The 19,471-nt window shown below is 42.7% G+C and overlaps 1 protein-coding gene across 1 annotated transcript in view; it reads left to right on the plus strand.

The window, feature by feature from the left end:
• The window catches only part of PTPRT (protein tyrosine phosphatase receptor type T), a 795,219-nt gene that overhangs the window by 190,251 nt on the left and 585,497 nt on the right, over nt 1-19,471 (plus strand). The window contains exon 8 of the mRNA XM_047852741.1: nt 2,910-3,203. Coding sequence (XP_047708697.1) covers nt 2,910-3,203 — 294 coding nt within the window. The remainder of the gene's footprint in view (nt 1-2,909; nt 3,204-19,471) is intronic.

The raw sequence follows: 19,471 nt of genomic DNA on the forward strand, positions 1-19,471 counted from the left end.
AGAGAACACACAGGATTGCTGGAGGGGAGGCGGGTGGGGGATGGGCGTTAAGGAGGGCACTTGTTGGGATGAGCACTGGGTTTTAAATGTAAGTGATGAATCACTAAATTGTACACCTGAAACCATTACTACACTATATGTTAACTAACTTGCATTTAAATTTTAAAAAAGAACCCCAATTATAATTGGATTACTAACAAAAGAGGAAATAAAATAATAATCTGATGGCTGTTTTAGAACCAGGTACAGGAAGCACTGTGATGTACTTCATGATATTTTGTCAAGGGGACAGAGGGAGAGATAATTGTATTGGCTAGTCTGCAGAGGGACATGTGTACTAGTAAGTCATCTGAGATGGAGACATCCATTTACTCGAGGGAAAGTTTGTTACTATATTGTACCTACCACCAGAAATAAGTGAAAAGAGACTAAACATTTGGAAAGATTGATACTTTATTTTCTTTCTGGTGGTCAGCAATTTACTGCTAATGCCTGAAACAGAGCAAAGACCATGGAGGAAAGTCGATTGGCCCAAGCCCCAAAGTATTGAAGTCTGCTGCTCTTAATTCTGTCCAGGGCCAGTCTGTGAATAATTATATTAAGGAGTTGAGCAGAGTTATCACAGAGCTACAAAATAGCACCCTTGGGGCCCCACTGTAGACTGATGGGGACTCTGGAGAGTTGACAATGATGATCAAAAGGTCTATATATTTAAAATGCACAAAGGATGAGCTCAGAAATTATCTGCCTGCCAACTTAACTTCTCTACCTGGAACAAATTATCAAAAAAATCAATTTGCAAACACCTTTGAGATAACAAGGCCTTGAGTAATAACCTTCATGGCTTTGTAAAGAAAAGCATCTAGCTTGACTAATCTGCTTAATTTCCTTCTCTGACCAAATGGCAGGCTATAATAGAGGCAATCTGAAGTTGTCCCTTAAGATTTGCTTCAAATCACACTGAGAAAATATTGTCCACCTCTGTTTCATAGCAATTATTCTGTCTCTGGAGAATCTTTGTGGGTAGGTGATTAATTAGAAAGCAAACACTGAATGAGTCTGATCTATCCCAAAGCTCTCACCTGAGTTCCAGATGGAAACCTGTACCTGCCTTACCCACCTGAATAGCCCAGAGGCCCTCCAAAAGTTTTGATCACATCTGCATTATACTCCACTCCCAGACGCTCCCCCACCCACTGACTCTTCACTTCCTAATTCTACTCCAAGAATCATTAATTTGTTCATATCCATTAACAGATCCCATTTCTGGCAATTGGTTCCAAGAAAATATGAGACCAGAAAAATTGGAGTCATTTGCACAAAGATGTTCATTGCAGCATTATTTACTGTAGCAAAACTTGGCACAACTTACGTGCCCAAGAATTGGAGATTAGTGTGATTGCCTGATAGATTGTTCTGTAGCTATTAAAGACTGTGATGGCAAGATCCATGTTGTCAACAAAGTCTTTAGAATCTAAGAAGTGAGGGAAGAAAAACATTGGGTCTTTATGTTACTGTAGCTGTATGAACAAGGATTAAAAATATGAATAGAAATTGTAATGGAACATGGAGAAATAAAAATGGCTGTTATATTGAGTGGTAGATAAGGGGAGTTATTTTCTCTTTATTGTTACTTTCTTTTTTTTTAAATTTTTTTCAGTGTTTGTTTGTTTTTGAGAGACAGAGACAGAGCATGAGTGGGGCAGGGGCAGAGAGAGAGACAGACAGACAGAATCCGAAACAGGCTCCAGGCTCTGAGCTGTCGACACAGAGCCCGAACCCAAGAACCGTGAGATATGACCTGAGCTGAGGTCGGACACTTAACCGACTGAGCTACCCAGGCGCCCCTATTGTTATTTTCTTTATTGCTTTGCCACTGCTATTTTTTGCTACAAATAAAAATAACAAACATAACCAGTTTGAGTTCTAGAAAATGGGTGTCTATAAGCAAACAGCTTTCCAAAGGAATAGCTGGTCTGGGAAGACATAGAGATGTGGGTTCCATCCTACCTTACCTGCTTCATGATCTTGGTTAGGTGACCCAATCACTTGGATTCTTTGTTTGTTTGTTTTTAATCCATCAAAATGGAGGTGATTGTGTCCCAAGATTTGCACAAAGCAGTGCATGTGAGATTTCTTGGTAAATAAGAAATACAAAGTTAATGTTCATTTCGGCAGCTACGCCAATGGGCTAAGAATTGCCAGAAAGACCTACCATAAGTGCTTGTTGAAATTCTAGTTTATTTAACCAAAGAAATAGAACTTAGTGGAAGAGGAACAACCCATACAGGATGCAAGATAACTCTGCATTGACTTTTCCCTTGACCCTTGATTCCTACAGAGGACACTGTGCCTGTGACATCCTCCTTACTGGAGGAAACCCGCTAGAGTTGAAAAGAAGCTGAATTTTTCCTTTGCCATCATCTTTTTGCTGCTTTGGCTCATAGCACTATTGGGGGGATAACTTCCACTAGGAATCCATGTGTTGCTATGAAGGAAATGGTTACAAACCTCAGACTCTCCTGGGTTTTGAACCAAATTCCACTTCAGTAAGGGCATGTTCTCATTTGAGGACGGAAAACAAAATATTAACCCAGGCAGCTTTGCTGTGTTCCAGAAAAACCATTTATTCACAATTACCTTCTTTCTTTACTTTATTTAAATGGAGATACGGTCGTGTGGTAGAAGAAATACCAATTCAGGTATTTACATTAAAAAAATCTCTCACCACAGTATTGAAACAAAAAAAAAATCATAGAAATTAAGGTAGGATGTGAATGGAGTCATGAAAGGGATTTGGGCTCCTGTAAGTGGCTCACTCTGGAATTCTGTTCTTGTCCTTATATGCTTGGATTCTTCTCTGTAAACCATTTGGGTCTGACATCCTTTGCTGATTGCTTGTCTTCCAGAGCCTCCCACACCCATCGCCCCCCCAGAGCTGCTGGCTGTAGGGGCCACATACCTGTGGATCAAACCGAATGCCAACTCTATCATCGGGGATGGCCCCATCATCCTGAAGGAGGTGGAGTACCGCACCACCACGGGCACCTGGGCCGAGACCCACATAGTTGACTCTCCCAACTATAAGCTATGGCATCTGGACCCTGATGTGGAGTATGAGATCCGGGTGCTGCTCACACGACCGGGGGAGGGAGGCACGGGACCACCAGGGCCTCCGCTCACCACCAGAACCAAGTGTGCAGGTAAGAGCTTCCTTCTTGACTCTGCTTCGAGAGGTCGGGCAGTTGCCCTGAGTGATCCTTCTATTGGCATTCTGCGACAGTCATTCCTAGACTTCTTTGATGCGACTGTGCTTCCTGTTGTGGAAGGCAACAGTCAGGGCTTTGGTCTTGCCTTCGAGGCCCTCCTGGCTCTGGTGATGACTGGGACCCATAGAGCCACCTGACTCCAGCCGTGTCCTGGAGAGTTCCTGGTTCTGACAGTGTTTCCGATGGGACACTGGTTGTGTGCCTCCGGGGATTCCTGGTGCCACTGTAAGTCTGAGGCTTCCTAGCGCTCGAAGTGTCTCTCAGGGCTCCTGGCTCTGAAAGTGTGCCTTGTCACGGCCTCGTTTGGACTACACCTCTGTGTGCTTCTGATTCTTGTTAGCTACCTCAGGTGCTTGTGATGTTAACTTTGTCCCTGAGGATTCCTTGCCTAGGCCTGTGACCCTAATGAGCTCTTGGTTTTGACACTTTGCCTGAGGGTTCCTGGTTCTATTTACGTCTCTGAAAGGTTCCTGATGCCAACTTTGTCTTGAGTACTTCCTGGCTCTGAAAGTGCCTCTCAGTGGATTCTGGAACTGCTTTAGTCCTTGAGAGCTTTCTGGCTCTGTATCCCTCAGGCCCTCCTGGTTCCAACCGAACAGTCTGGGTTGGGACTGTCCCTTCATGGGTCCTCTGGATTCTATATCCCTCCAAGATCCTGGCTCAGTATATCCCAGGGGACTTGTGCCTCCCCCAGTTTCTCTGAGGTTTTTGGTTGTTGCTTAAGAATTTGGTGGCTGAGACTGTGTCTGAGAAGGTTCTTTTGAACCAACTATATCCTATCCCCAGGAACTCCAGGCTTCCATGGTGATTCTAATAAGGGATATTGGCTAGGATTTTATCCCTGACTGTATTCCTGAGATGTTACAGCTCTGAATGTAACTCAAGAAGTTAAAAGAACTCAGTGTGGTTTTTCGCCCTTTAACCATTTGATGTAAGTACTTTTATCTCACATATATATGAAGGAATAGAGACTCCATATTTTCAAACCTTTTGTCCAAAGTCATAGAATTAACCAGTGGCACCGTCAGGATTTGCACTCAGGTTCTTCTGACTCTAATGCCACTGATCATTGGTCACCCCACGGTGAAAAGATAGAGAAGTCTGTGCCACTGGCATGGAATACAGTGCTGGGGTTCTTCCAGGGGGGGACCAGGGAAGCAGTAGCATGAGCCATTGGATTCCAAGGGAGGAAGAGTCACTGATGGGTTCCAGGTGGGGAGAGAAGGACCCATCGGCACAGCGACCCCCATGGAAGAAAAAAACCAAAATACAGTTAGTTCTATAATGCGACATACGTGTCCCTGAAAATCATTGTAGTATGGAAAGTTATGCGATAAAGACTATCAGGGTTATGGGGGAAAATGGGATTAGGGTACTTCGCTCATTCTTCATCAATGACACATTAAAAAAAAAAGAGGAAAATAGTAAAACTGGTCGCACAGTTCACACCTGTCAGTGGCTTAGGATATGCATAAATACTGCAGTACATAGAGTGTGTTTCCTTGCAGAGAGACCCCGGGTTTGCTTTTGAAGCAGGTTGCAGCCTGCGAGCTGGGGTGGTGATGAAGAGGGCTTTCTGAACGTGATGGAAAGTCATGACACCAGCTGTGGGTGCCTGGGGCTCACAGCACGTGCTGTGAACAGAGGCAGCAGGTCGATGTTTGAGGGGGGTACGTTCTCTGTACTCGTGCGTGGCTCAGTGGAGCCGAGTGCAGTTTTCTGCTTCCATAGTGTTTCTATGTGCAGACTCACACATAGCAAATGTAACATTCGTGCTATGCTCAGATTGTCCCCTAATAGGTCAATCATGTTGGAACACACGTGAGTTGTCAGAACAAGAGCTATAGCAGAACTGACTGTAATCACTCTTACGTACCTCAGTAGTCCGTCTGGGTGGTCTATAACCCAAGGTTAGTGAGGATGCCCGTTGCTTGCGAGTATTCCTTTGGATGTTGTCAGACCATTATAATAAATAGAAATGCCATTTTCTTGATTGTTTTCAAAAGCAGGCCTTTGCAAAATTCCTTATTGAAACCTGATTATAAAACCTACTACTTTAAAAGGACATAAGATTATGTTATTAAACCAGGTAATACCTTATCTCAGCTTTGCAATTCAATATTCATCCATAAAAGTAATTGATTTGATCCTACCAATGAGACTTTTCTTTTTCCACAGGGTAAATCTAAGAGTTTCCAGGGTTTTTGATCTTTATAAATGATACTGAAAGTCCTTTAGCAGCCCCTCTGGACGTATTTGCTGATGATCATATAATACATTTTGAAATTCAATCGGAAGATGATCATCTCAATAAAAATTTACAATCTATTGCAAACTGTTGCCACGACTGCGTAATGGATTTTACATGTTGAAAACACAATTGTCTGACTATCACTATAAAAATTATGAGTTGAAATGCTGTTTGTGGTTTTATATTTCAAAAAATGTTGGTGTTTAAGTAAGTTACAGCTAAAATCTTGAATAACCCATATTTTATAAAATGTGTCATCAAGAACATAATCTTCTTTCCCACATTGCCACTGATGGTAGAATATTCTTTGCCTCATAATTAATTTTTAAGAGGATTCCAGGGCTGGTATCCATTTGTGGAAGCTGTTTATTGGGGTTGGTAGTGTGGGTCCCCCCCTTTCCTTTTTCTATTATTAATCGCACTGGAAATGTACTCATTATTTTGCAAAACAGAAAATGAGAGAATGTGGAGTGTGGAAGGTATAATTTCTGCCCAGAGGAATTTACAGACTATGTTAAGATTCCAGCAAAACAGCAAAAAGGGTAAAACATAAACATAAAGTCGAATATTGAAATAGCATACTTCAGGGAGAAAAACCAGGTCGGTGGGGAAAGGCAGTGCTCTTAAAATGGTCTGGCACACTGGTTCACAGAGTTTAGTCCCTGGACCATCAGCATCACCTGGGAACTTGTTAGAAATGCAAATTCTCAGGCCTCAGCCCTGACCTAATGATGCAGAAATTCTGGGAGTGGAGTCCAGAAATCTATGCTTTAAGGAGCCCTCTGAGTGATGCTGAGGCATACCCACATTGAGGAATCACTGATACGCTGTGCCACACCTACGTGCCACTTTGGTGGTGTGCCCACTATGTTGCTTGATCCTTGAGGCCGCTCTGAGAGGTAAATGGGAGGAAAGCTAAGGCACGGCATCATCAGCCCAAGATTGCAAATCAATTCAGTGCTTAGAGCTAAGTCTCTTGGCTCAAGGAATTCCCCATCACATGCTTTGATGGGGTTTCCTCTCTACATGTCCTCTTGAGGGTGGGTTTGCGTGGTAGGGAGACTGGCAACTATGGAGACCAGCTACATGGTCTAGTCAGTCCACGGAGGCTGTAGGCCTTTTCTGCAAACATCTGCTGAGCTCCTTCCCTGGGCCAACCTCTGTTCTAGGCATTGGTGGCAAAGGCTTAAAGCAGGCGCTCAGGCTAAAGCATGGGTGTAGCTCAGGAAGATACCTGGGGGACAATTAAGCAAGGGCAGGTGTGGATGTATTCCAGGTCTGCTAGGTCTGACAGGCCACTTGCCGGGTATATCCTTGGTGCATCAGGAACGGGGTAACACCTTTACAGGTGGACATTTTCAAGAGTTTGGCTGCAAAGCACCATCCTAGCTCAATAGTCTCGAGTTCAGAGCAAGACTGTTAGCCAGTGATGCCAGAACCTGGACAGACTATCACACAGGGAATGTAGGGGTGAGAGAAGAGGGCCAAAGATGATACTCCATGGCTTCTGGTTTGGATGGCTGGGAGGTGAGTGGTGGAACTGTTGGGCGAGATGTAAGACACAATAGATGGGTTAGGGACGAGAGAATGAGTTGAGGTTTGCATATGTTGTGTTTGAGATAAAGATGCATAGCAGGTGATGGCATATGGAAGCCTGGAGCCCAGGAGGGACCAGCAGGGTATCCCTTCATCTTCCCTGAGAACTACCTGATTGCATCTGCATTTTAGAATCAAAGGGGCTCCTTAGTACCAATGAAAGCAGTCTAATTTTCTTTCTTCATACTATTCCCTTGAGATGCCCCATTCATTTATTTTTTTTCATTCATCGTTTTGTTCTTTTGCTCTCTTTAATCATCTGCCATCCTTCCTGAGATACAGGCGTGGGGTGCATATGTGATAATTTACATCAGAGTTCTTTGAAAAGCTCCAAATACTCTTTAGATGCCTGTAATAAAATGAATTATTACTTGTTGCTCTTGTGGTTATGAATTGTTAAAGCAGGAAATCTGACATGTCCGTTTCTCTGGACTGACTAGCATGTGAATGGGTGTACCATTTTCTTTTGTTGTTCATCATCTCACAAGAAATCCTATTTCAGAACACGATGATCATAATCAAGACTCGCAGACGTTTTCTTATCTAGAACAGTGGGTGGTTTTCTCTGGCACATCCCCAACAGCAGACATCCATGGATACTAGTTGGGTCCTGGGAGCTTGTCTGGTGCCCACCCAGCCTCACGTTGAATGCTATCTCTGATGGGAAGATCATGCGCTCCCATAGCAGACCTTCTAACTGCTGGGGATCCTGGGTGGTTACTATTACTCTCTACCTAATATTGGTCTGGTTATCATAAAACTCTGGCTGGGGTCCTATGTGGAAACAGAATATCATGTAGATTTAAAAGAGCAGAGGCTACTAGTGTCAACTATCTGGATTCCATGAGGAGAACCAAGGTCAACAGCATTGAGAATGGGGACCAGGGTCAGCAATAGGGGAAGGCCAGTGAGATGATGAGAGGTGTGGACACCACACTGGTCCAGTTCATCTTTTCTGCAGGTACCACTTTTAATGGGCCATGCACCTGCTTGTTGATGCCTTCAAGCTATCACCCAGCATTAGACAAAAGACATTCTCCCTCATTGTCACCCAGATCTGCCTCCATGCCACACCCACTTGTGTATGGATCCGGTTTTACTCTCAAGAGACCTGTTCCTCCTTATCTCAGAAACAGGTCTTAAGCAACCCAAATTTAGCTCTCTTGTGCTCTGGAAATCTCCTCCCCTTATCCTTAAAGGTCCTGCTTGAGCCAGACTCTGGCAGTAACCATCACTTTGCAGTTGTGGAATCACAAATCCACAATCTAGCATGCCAGGTGATCAGAAGTTCCCTGTGATTGCTTGCTCCCTGTAAATTAAAGGCCCCATTGCCTGGGTACCCACTTCATTGTGGTATTGCCGAATTTAGGTTTTCCAAATGAAAAGTGACTTTGTACAGCCAGAAATGTGCAATACTGCTGCTTTGGAGGGCTCACTTAGTATTCCCTCCACCTGAGGTTTGATTGCACATTATATTTTATTCACATATTTATGGATTCCTACTTGAAGTGATAGGTGTCTGTCTCTTTTCTCTAAGGAAATAGAAAGGAGAAATTCAAATTGCTGAGCTCAATGAAGTAAGAGTAGTCATTAGAATTTAGTGAAAAGAATAGGGCTTTAGAGCCAAAAAGAATCTGGTTTTTATTTCAAGGTGGCACTTGTATCTGGATGACAGTGCATCTGTCTCTCTGTTTCGTTTCTTCCATTTACAGGAGATTATGATACACTGTTTTGTGGCGAACCCTCAGTGAGATAAGTTATAAGCCTAGCAGAGAATCCAAAACATAGAAGCCCCTTAATGAACATTATTTGGAAAAAAACAAAAAACAAAAAAACATCTCCGGCCTAGGAAGAGGGTGTCGGAATCTAAACTGATGGTGTGATGGACCCTGTTGTAAAAAGACTGCTCTAGTACCATTGTCTTTATTTGCTCAGACAGTGGTGGATTAGTGCCAAAGCCCTAAGCTCCTGGGAAGATGGCGAACACTAGCTTTGCAGGTGTTCTGGGTTCGTTGATGTGTGGCTACAGTGGTACCTGATGATGAGGTCAGGGGCGGAGATAGGAGTTGCTCTTTTTCTGATTTTGTCTAAGTCCTACGTAGGAGAGAGAAGCATGTTATCCAGACCCCTCTCTTTCCTGGGAAGCCAAGGCTTATGAGGACTTTTGAACAGGGAGCGGAGGTGTTCCCTCCGCTTGATGTGTGGCTACAGTGGTACCTGATGATGAGGTCAGGGGCGGAGATAGGAGTTGCTCTTTTTCTGATTTTGTCTAAGTCCTACATAGGAGAGAGAAGCATGTTATCCAGACCCCTCTCTTTCCTGGGAAGCCAAGGCATGAGGACTTGTGAACAGGGAGCGGAGGTGAGTCCTGACTGTCTTCAGTGAGCATCCTTAGGCGGGCTCTATGTTTTCAGTCCAGCATCCAGTTCTAGGGCAGAGTGGAGGGACAGCAAGAGAGAAAGAGAAATTGAGAGTCTAGAAAACAGAACAAAGCTATGTAACTAGCCTTGTAAGGCCTTTTTAAAATTTTTTTAAAATTTATTTTGAGAGAGAGAGAGACAGCGTGAGTGGGGGAGGGGCAGAGAGAGAGAGGGGTAGAGAGAGAATCCCAAGCAGGCTCTGTGTTAGCAGCCCAGAGCCTGACATGGGGCTTGAACTCACAAAACCATGAGATCATGACCTGAGCCAAAACCAAGAGTTGGATGCTTAACTGACTGAGCCATCCAGGCACTCCAGGCCATTAAAAGAAAATTTTTGTAAGCCTCAGCTTCAATGCGCAGGTAGCATAACCTGGTCTGAGATTAGATTAGAAGAGGTCTAGATTAAAAGCAAATGGAACTTCCTTCTGAGCAGGATGGTGGTGTGAGCACAGACTTCTAACTCCTATCTCTGCCCTGTCATAATCCTGGTGAGATTACCCATGAGTCTGAGGGAGGCACAGCAAGATCAGCCAATAGCAGGCAGATCACCATCCTACCTAGAACCAAAGCAGAATCTGAAGACCACCGGGGAAACCTCCAGCACTGTGACAGACTAGGGAAGGAGGATCTTCCATGCATGCCACACCATGCTCAAAGGGACATGGTTGCCAGAGTCGTGCAGGTGAGCCCAGAAGGCACCCACAAAAGATGGTTACGACAACCACCTGTGCAAAATTATTTGGAGAAGGGGTGCTCATTGCTCTTCCACTTCCCTTTCCTTCCCTGCCTTTTTAGCTGCTTCTGTGCCTCCTTCCTCCCCTGGAGCATAGGACCATGGAGGAAAGAGGAGGGATTGAAGAGAGAGAAAGCCTGCTCTCACCATACCTGGTTCAGGAGCTGCTGCATGAGCCAGGGGATGTCTGCACATGAGCAGGCATCTGCTGGGACATGATATGTCCCCCTACTCTTCTTGCAGACCCTCTCCCCTCCTTCCCTCTATGTATACAATGTCTACAGGTGGCTACCATGGAACTCCTCCCTTGGCTTCGGGAAGATGAGTTGGAAAGCTAAAGCCTTCTTCCCTACACCTGTTTACAGGTTTCAAGACTCTCTCCTCCCAATCCACCCAGCCTCCGTGCTGTGTGGGTTGAGCCTGGTGTTGAAGGGAGGAGGGGGGGTCCAGTTGGGTGCCTCTTCCAGCCCCTGAGGACCTGAGGAAGACATCTGGAAGTGCCTCAGGTTCTCTGCAGGAGGCGGCCATACTTACTCCTTACTTTTCCTGGTTCTGTAGCCTTGGGTGAAATTCCAAAGTAACGAGAAAAAACCTGTAAAACGTTGTTAGGTTTAGATTTTTTTGCTTCCCCATGATCCCTAGAGAACTAGGGCTCAGAAGGTGAAGTATAGTAAGCCAACTGACCTTCCTGGGGAAATAAATACTCCTTGATTTCTCCTTACCTTGAAAGTTGAGATAAGAAAAAGCCACAGAGAGGTAGTGTTGATGATAATTAAATCTAATATCTTTGGTTTTTTTGTTTATCAGACTTTCTGGATTAAAAAAGTAACTCCCAAATATGTTACAGTTGGAGGTCACTCATTCCTATACCTGGGAAGACCTTGAGATAACAATACCAAGAAAGTGTGTTTCCTTTGGTTCATAGTAATGAAAACAACAGCTACCCAGTTTGAGTATCTATGATATACAAGGCCCATAGCATTGAGGTTGTTTGGAGGATTTTACTTGTAATTCTTGCAGCAGCCTAGTGGAGGAGCCATGATTTCCTCCATCATCTGGGAGGTAAGTGACTTACCCAAGGGGTTATACCTGACCAGGTGGCCTGGCTGGGAACTGAGTGTGTAATTACATAGCTACAAAGCTCTATGACCGCCAGCATCCAGCATCATTATGAAAGCAGAAGGCACCATGACCAAGTTGGGTTTATTCTAGAAAGGCACTGATGAAAAATGTTGAATGCTGGAAAAGCTATTCATATAATGCCTCATATCAATAAGTCAAAGGATAAAAACCATATGATCTCCAGAGAGGCTAAAAAATAATTTGAAAGAAATCAGTCTTCATTACCAATCAGAATTCTTAGTAAGCCAGGAATGGAAAGTCACTGTTTTAGAATTACTATTTCTAGGAGCAAATACTCTTACAGCATCAAAGCCTAAGAGAATAAACTAAACCAAGAAAAAAAAAAGGTATTAGGATTATTAAGAGATTTCAGTATTATGGTCAGACACAAAGCAAATAAACAAAAATCAATAGCCGTATGCTAGTAATAACCACATGAAAATATAATAAAATGTATCCTGTTCTCAAATGCAATTAAAACATAAATACTTAGGAGGAAACCAAGAAACGTACTGCAACTACGTATGAAAACATAAACCCCTGCAAAACTTTTCTGAGGAAGATAAAGCAAGACTTGAATAAATGGAGAGGTATATCATGTAGTTGGATTAGCAAATTTAATATTGTGGGGATATCAGTTCTCCCCAAATTAATTTATGGGTTTAATGCAATTGCAACCAAAACCCTAATGGGAGTCCTTCTGGAACTTGACAGTGATTTCAAAATTGATCTGAAATAATATAGAGGAGAAAGTAATGGAGAACAGTTTAAAAAAGTGGTGTGGGGGGACATTTCATTGTGAAATATCAACATTTATTATAGCTATAATAATTGAAGCCCAGAGAATAATCCAGTATAGAGTGAAACTAGCTATTAAAATTTATATGAGTGGAGAATTGCTTAACAAATAGTATATTTGTAATTGGTTAATAATTTGGAAAAAATAGAATGTGTTGCATGTATATTATGATACGCTAAATAAATCCTGGATCGATTAAGAACTTAAATTAAAATCAGAAAAAAGGAAGAACCAGAAGAAAATATTGTTCTTTTCTTCGGAAGGACTTTCAGCTTATTAAGAGCAAATAAATAAACCCCTGACTCGAATCTTACTGTGTAAAAAGAAAAGAACAGCTTCTCTACTGTATTAACAAAATTCAAAAAACAAATAGGTAAGCTGGATATGGGAAAAGACAACAGAATTTAGAAGAAAGGGATAATATTCTCACATAAAAAGAGCTCTAACAAGTTGATAAAAATGTCATGTGATAGAAAAAAGGGCTAAAAAATATTGACAGGTAATTGTCAAGCAAAATGTGAATGGTGAAGAACAAATTTAACGTGTCCAGTATCACAGATAATCTAAAAAAATGCACTTTTAACCTGTAAGATTACCAAAACATACCTATTTTTCACTGGTAAAAACCAGCGTTGGCAAGGAGCAGTGAAAGCAGTCTTTTACAGGCATTTCTGCAAGTGGGTTAAGTGGCACAGCATATTTAGAAGACAATTCACTAATTTTTTTTCATAACAAAATAATCAGAGCTTCACAGAAGGAGTTGTATATATGGAGGTCATCACTGCATTATTTACAAGGGCAAAACTTGGAAATCACTTCAGTGCCACAACAGTAAGACCATAGGTAAATAAATTTGTGTGTGTGTGAACAGTGGAATTCTATGCTGGTATTACAAACCATGTTTTTCATAGAATATCTAATGGCATGGGTCAGTGTTCATGCTCTGATAAGTTAAAAACAACAACAAAAGTCAGCTTGCAGGATTGTGTATGTAATTACTGCCCCAGTTTTTTGAAATACAGATACATAGCCCCATGAGCTAGTGAGTTTATCAGCAGAGCTGTGAAGTATTGACCAGAATTCCCCATTCCAGATCCTGCCCCCTACATTTCCAGGGGGAGCGCACGTGGCCCCCGTTCACTGCCTGCCCTGAGTTCTAGAACATTGCTCTGTTTCTCCTGGCTGTCCCAACTGGACCCAGTGTGGAGCTGGCCCCTCTCCACCACTCTCCGAAAGCTGCAGAGAACACAGGGTTGTTTTCTGCAGCAGCAGAACTGCTCTCAGTGTTCGGTGGGACACAGACAAGGGTTTGCATTGCTACGCTGCCAGCAAACAACTTGCAGTCCTTCTGCAGACTTAAAGGTCCTTACAGTTGGCAGGGATTTTTTACCTTCTCCTCTCCCTCCTGGATCACGTAGGTAATGCAAAGTCTTCTTCCTCCAGAGCAGTTCCACTGTCCCAAGATTGACTTGGGCTTCAGCTCCAGGCCTTTCTTTGCACATCTTTTGCATTGAGTTGAATACTCAAAGGGAGTGTGGGGAGGGCGGCTGATGCTGAGATCAAATCCTTTCTTGTAATGAGAACAACATTCCCTTAAGAAGAAGGTGTTTTAATTTATCTGTACTCCTTTGAGTGCACGGACACACCATATATGTAGTATATATTTATATGTATGTGCCATTATATATATATATATACATATATATATATTTATATATACATATATTCATGTATATACATATAAATATATACCTTTAAAAAGATTGTGGGCCACTGTAAACATTTTCTCTTTGTTTTGCTATGTTGTATAAAATGTATATAACTGGAAAGTAGGTTTCCCTCTCAGAGTCAAGTGTGGATGTGAAAGATTGTTATAAATTGTAAAGTACTCTATATAAATGTGAGAGATTATTTTTATCATAGTTAGTGCATCATTGACATTCTTGGAAGGTACAGGAACAGTTGCACGCCTGCTGAACCCTGGAATGTGAACACAGCTTTATGTCGTGTATAGATGGAGCCAGGGACAGTCAAATTAGCCCATCTGAGTTAGAATCCAGGTTCTGTCATTAGGATGCTGGGTAGCTTTGGGCAATTTGCTTAACTTCTCTGAGCCATTTTCCCTGTTAAATGGGGATAATATTGCTTACCTCACTGAATAGAAATTAGGGCCATTGGTGTTAATGATGACTAATAACTCACTGAATCTGCTTGCAACCCCATGAAGTACTTGATTGCAAGTCACAACAATTGGGAAGTGGCTAAGGATAGAGGCCCTGGATTCTGACTCTAATTCTTGTTCTTATCCAGTTGGGTATATAACTGTAAGTGCTTGGCACAATGCCCAGAATGTAGTAGGTGTTTAGTAAATGTGAGCTTTTTCAATTTAACACCGAGAGACAGACTTTCTCTGTCCCTCTCCAGGCCCTCCTAGCCAGTAACCCCTAACACCTTCACTGCAGTGGGTTCAAGGGGGCGAAGTTAGCCTCTTGCTGTGCTCCCAAAGGGATTGACTACACACCACAAGAGACAGAAGCCAGTGTCAGTCATGGTTTCTACATCACACACAGCATTGTCTTGACCTGCTGTCATTCTGAGGTGCTTAAGGAGAGCTGTGGCAGGAGCTGAGAGTGGAAGCTGGGGTGTCTTTGAGGACCCAGCAGGGAATTGTTGCCCATCCGCCATTGCCATATAGATTTCCCTAGTTGGGGATGCCTTGAATCACTAGAGCCATGTGCAACTCTTCCTGTGAGCCCTTTTCCCAGCTGGGCCCAGGGCTGCTGTGGGGGCTGCTGCTGTCCTTCCTTCATTGACCTTGATCTTCATCCTTGAAAAACATGAAGTAGTCTTGACACCAAAGCGAATTTTTGAAAATAGAACTTCTATCCCATATACCAATTAATATTTTTTTTTGCTAGTGCATATTCCCTTTCAATCACTGATCCCATTCTTACCATGTAATTATGCCCCATGTGCCATTTATAGCCCTCTCCTTTCACTCAGCACTGTAAGTTAATATTTTACAGGTTCTTAAGGAGTTTTCAATATTGTTTTAATGGCTCATCATGTTCCTCAGAGTCTAATTACAGTAGCTTGCTAAACGATGCCTGTATTGTTGGATATTTGGGTGTTTCCAAAGTATCGTCCTCTCCCGGCCTGTAGTCTTCTGCTTGAATTATTTTCTCAGACTACATTGTAAGGAGTTGAGGTACTAAAAGGTAGAGACATCCTTATGGCTTCTGCTACATTTCACAGATTGCTTTCAGTGAAGTAACTGTGCTCTTTCATAATGATATGAGCACTTTCAGCATAACCTTGGCAGAATTGTGTTACCATGATTTTTTTGTTTTAATTTGCCAATTTCATAGGCATGAAGTGGTATTTTAAGTCTGTCTACAATCTCTGCTTCCTCGTTCTCTTCAGCCTGCCTCATATGTGGCAGCCGCCACTCTGGGCTTTATTCTGTTCCTCAAAAGCACAGTGGCCAAGCTCTTGCCCGCCCCCAGCCTTTGCGCAAGCTGCTCCCTCTCCCTGGAACTCACTCCCCACCTTTCCCTTGCCTAGCCCACCCACCATCCTCCTTTCCGGGTTCCTTTAAAGCTTACTTCACAGGGAGACCTTGCTTAATGTCCTGATCTCAGTTAGGCCCCTTTCTACTTGCTGTTCTAACCATTTTTTATTAGAATTTTTTTTTAATGTTTGTTTATTTTTAAATGTCTTTTTTTTTCAACGTTTATTTATTTTTGGGACAGAGAGAGACAGAGCATGAACAGGGGAGGGGCAGAGAGAGAGAGGGAGACACAGAATCGGAAACAGGCTCCAGGCTCTGAGCCATCAGCCCAGAGCCCGACGCGGGGCTCGAACTCCCGGACCGCGAGATCGTGACCTGGCTGAAGTCGGATGCTTAACTGACTGCGCCACCCAGGCGCCCCAATGTTTGTTTATTTTTGAGAGAGAGTGCAAGCGGGAAAGGGGCAGAGAGAGGGAGACACAGAATCCGAAGCAGGCTCCAGGCTCTGAGCTGTCAGCACAGAGCCGGACTCGGGGCTTGAACTCACCAACTGTGAGATCATGACCCGAGCTGAAGTTGGACACTTAACTAACTGAGCCACCCAGGTGCCCCCCTTTCTAACCATTAATAACACTCTTCACAGAACTTATCCCGATTTGTAATCATCTGATTATTTGTGTGTCTTTGTTTATTGCATGTCCTTTCCATCAGAATGTGGACTCCCTGAGGACAGTACCCTCTTCTCTTCTGGTCATTACTGCCTTACACCCTGCCTGGCACATAGTAGGCACTCACTCAATAGGTGTTGAATGCATGTTGGGAAGATATACATGTGCACTGTGGAAACTTTGGAAAGTCAGAAAGATAGATAAAAATTTAAATGACCCAACATGGCATCATCACTTAGCAATAAAAAAGCTGTTACCAAGTTGGCTTGTTTAATAGTCTCGTGTTCTACATTTAACTCATTAATCAGTTTATTTTGGTCTTTGCTACACGGTGAGGTTTCAGCTTGGTTTACATTTGTGTGACCTTTCATTCCAACACCACTGGTGGAAAAAGCTTAGGGTGTCCCACACAGTGAGGGACTGGGTAGATGGGATGAGAAATTCTTTAGAGAAAGAGAAGGAAGGGAAGCTGGGAGCCTGACCCAAAAAAATCACCAAAGAAAGCGTATCAGAGCGAGGGCCCTAACTTTGAATCCCCTGACCTGACCTAGTGGCTGAGCAGACGGCCAGACCACCATTTGGGAAGCTCATTTTGGGAGGAAAGCTTCCTTCCTGCCCAAGTGGCCAGCACCACCTCTGTTTGCAAGTCCATTAGAGTGCTATCTTTCTAAAGCTTTTATAGCATCTCTGTAGATCTTCACTGTGACTGAGACTAACCTGGATGATTGCCCCAGTTTACACTGGAGGACACGGAGGCTCTCAGGAGTTAGGTGACCTTCCCTAAATCTCAAATCTTGAGATGTCTGTGAAATCACATCTTCTGACCCCAAGCCCTCCAGACTCCTGCCCTCTGGCCACTACAGAAGGTTTCTAAGTGTTGTGAATATTGGATTAAACACATGGCTTGGCAGAAAGGTGGAGGGGATGGGCAGAGGAGGCCGGCTCTGATTAATTGAATGTTTTTTTTTTTTTTTATTTGAAGGTTAAGCAGCAAATCCATTTAAACTTGGTTCAGACTAGTTTATATGGGATGGTATATGAACTAAACACAATAAAATTGAGCCCAGAGGAATATCCCCAAGAAGAAAGAAGTCAATAATGTGACCCTTAATTGCCTTTTACAGTCAGTACGTGTCCTTGACTACTGTACCCACCCCAAAGCATTTGATCAAAGCCACGGCAGCTTAGACATTTAAAGGCCTCTCACAGACAGTAAAGGGCTACCTCCCTGTGCTGAGCTTTGCTAGACTGTAACCCCCTGAGGACAGAAGCTTAAGCATTTCACCCTGGGATTTGGCTAGCATGTGCAGAAGTTTGAAGAATGGATGGGTGTGCATGCTCAGTTAGGTGTGGCTATCAAGGTAATGATGTTCTGTATTGTGGGGAAGTTAGGGTTCAGAATAAATGGGCATCAGGACACTTGTAGTATGCCACACAAAATATCGCAAGAGCATGATGCTTAATTCTGGCCACGTATTTTCAGAGACACCAGATGAAAGACAATGATGTAGGAGAGTGCTGGCCCTGAGGAGTGAGCTATGAAGCCTGTCATGTGAGCAGGCTGGAGATGCTGACCAGAACGTGTGCTCCCCAGTTAGGGAGACTCTGATGCCTGCGCTTCTGGCTTCCGCTGAACATGGTGAGAAAGTTAAGGCAGGTGGTCACTTTTTGATGGCGTTTTGCAGTGATAATGAAAGAAATAGTTTTCATCATTTTAATTTTGGATAAAACCCTAAAAAAGAATAGATGCCAGCACTCAGAGATAACTACTACAAATTTTGGGATGATCCTCCAAATCGGGTTGTTGTGTTTTCTTTTTTCTTTTCTTTTTTTTTTCTTTTTATCTTTTTTTATTATATTTTTTAATGTTTGTGTTTTAGGGAGAGAGAGCGTGTGAGCAGGTGAGGGGCAGGGAGAGAGGGAGGCACAGAATCTGAAGTAGACTCCAAGGTCTGAGCTGTCAGCACAGAACCCAATGCGGGGCTTGAACCCACAAACCATGAGACCATGACCTGAGCTGAAGTCAGACGCTTAACCAGCTGAACTACCCAGGCGCTTATTGTTTTTTTCTTTTTCAAATGTACAACTCCTTGGACAAACTTGAACCAATATGTATATATTTTGTCTATAACCTGTTTCTTTATTTAACAGTGTGTAATGAATATTTTCTCATGTATTTACTTTTTTTTTTTTTTTAGCTTAAGTTACTATAAATAGCTTAAGCATAAATTGAATAGCTTCATGCATCAAGTATGTAACTTGGTACTAAGAGTGTGGCATGATGAATAAAATAGACATGGTTTTTATGGATCCTGAAGACTGTTGGGAGGGACACACATTTAATATGGATACAGAAATACAGTCCGTCTTCATTATTTGTGGATTCCGTATTTGCACATTCATTTACTCGCTAAAGTGTATCTGTGACACCAGAATTAATGCTCGTGAGTTCCATGGTCATTCACAGACATGTGTGGAGTTTTGGAAAATTTACATTCCAGACTGAGGTCAAACAAGGTGATGCTCTGCCTTCTTGTTCCACACCCCCTCTGGTAAATAAATTACCTTTTTTTGTGGTCTATTTAGTGCCCTCATTTTCCCATTTTTGTGATTTTTGTGGGTGGTTTTGCTGTTTAAAATGGCCCCTGAGCGTCGTGCTAAAGTGCTGCCTGGTGATACTAAGAGCGAGAAGTCTATGATGTGCCTTATGGAGAAAATACGTGTGTTAGGTCAGCTTTGTTCAGGCATGAGTTCTAGTGCTGTTGGCTGTGAGTTCAATGCTAATGAATTAACTGTAGATAGTTATATTTATCTATAGTTCATATATAGTTAAATTATATATAAATATATAACAGTTATGTATTATAGCTTATAAAACAAACAAATACATAAATAAATAACAGGGTTGTGTTTTCACTGGTGATGGAAAGGTTGTATAAGAGGCTCCCCTAGAACAGTGGTCGAGTATTTGCTAATTCAGTGCAACTTTATAGAACTATTACAAACAGTGAGAACCAATTATACGTATACACAGATCAGTAAGGTGGGAAGGTGGTCAGGAATGGGAATATACATTTGGATTCTTTGGTTCTAGATATTCTT

The sequence above is a fragment of the Prionailurus viverrinus genome, chromosome A3, assembly GCF_022837055.1.
Source record: "Prionailurus viverrinus isolate Anna chromosome A3, UM_Priviv_1.0, whole genome shotgun sequence".
NCBI lineage: Eukaryota > Metazoa > Chordata > Mammalia > Carnivora > Felidae > Prionailurus > Prionailurus viverrinus.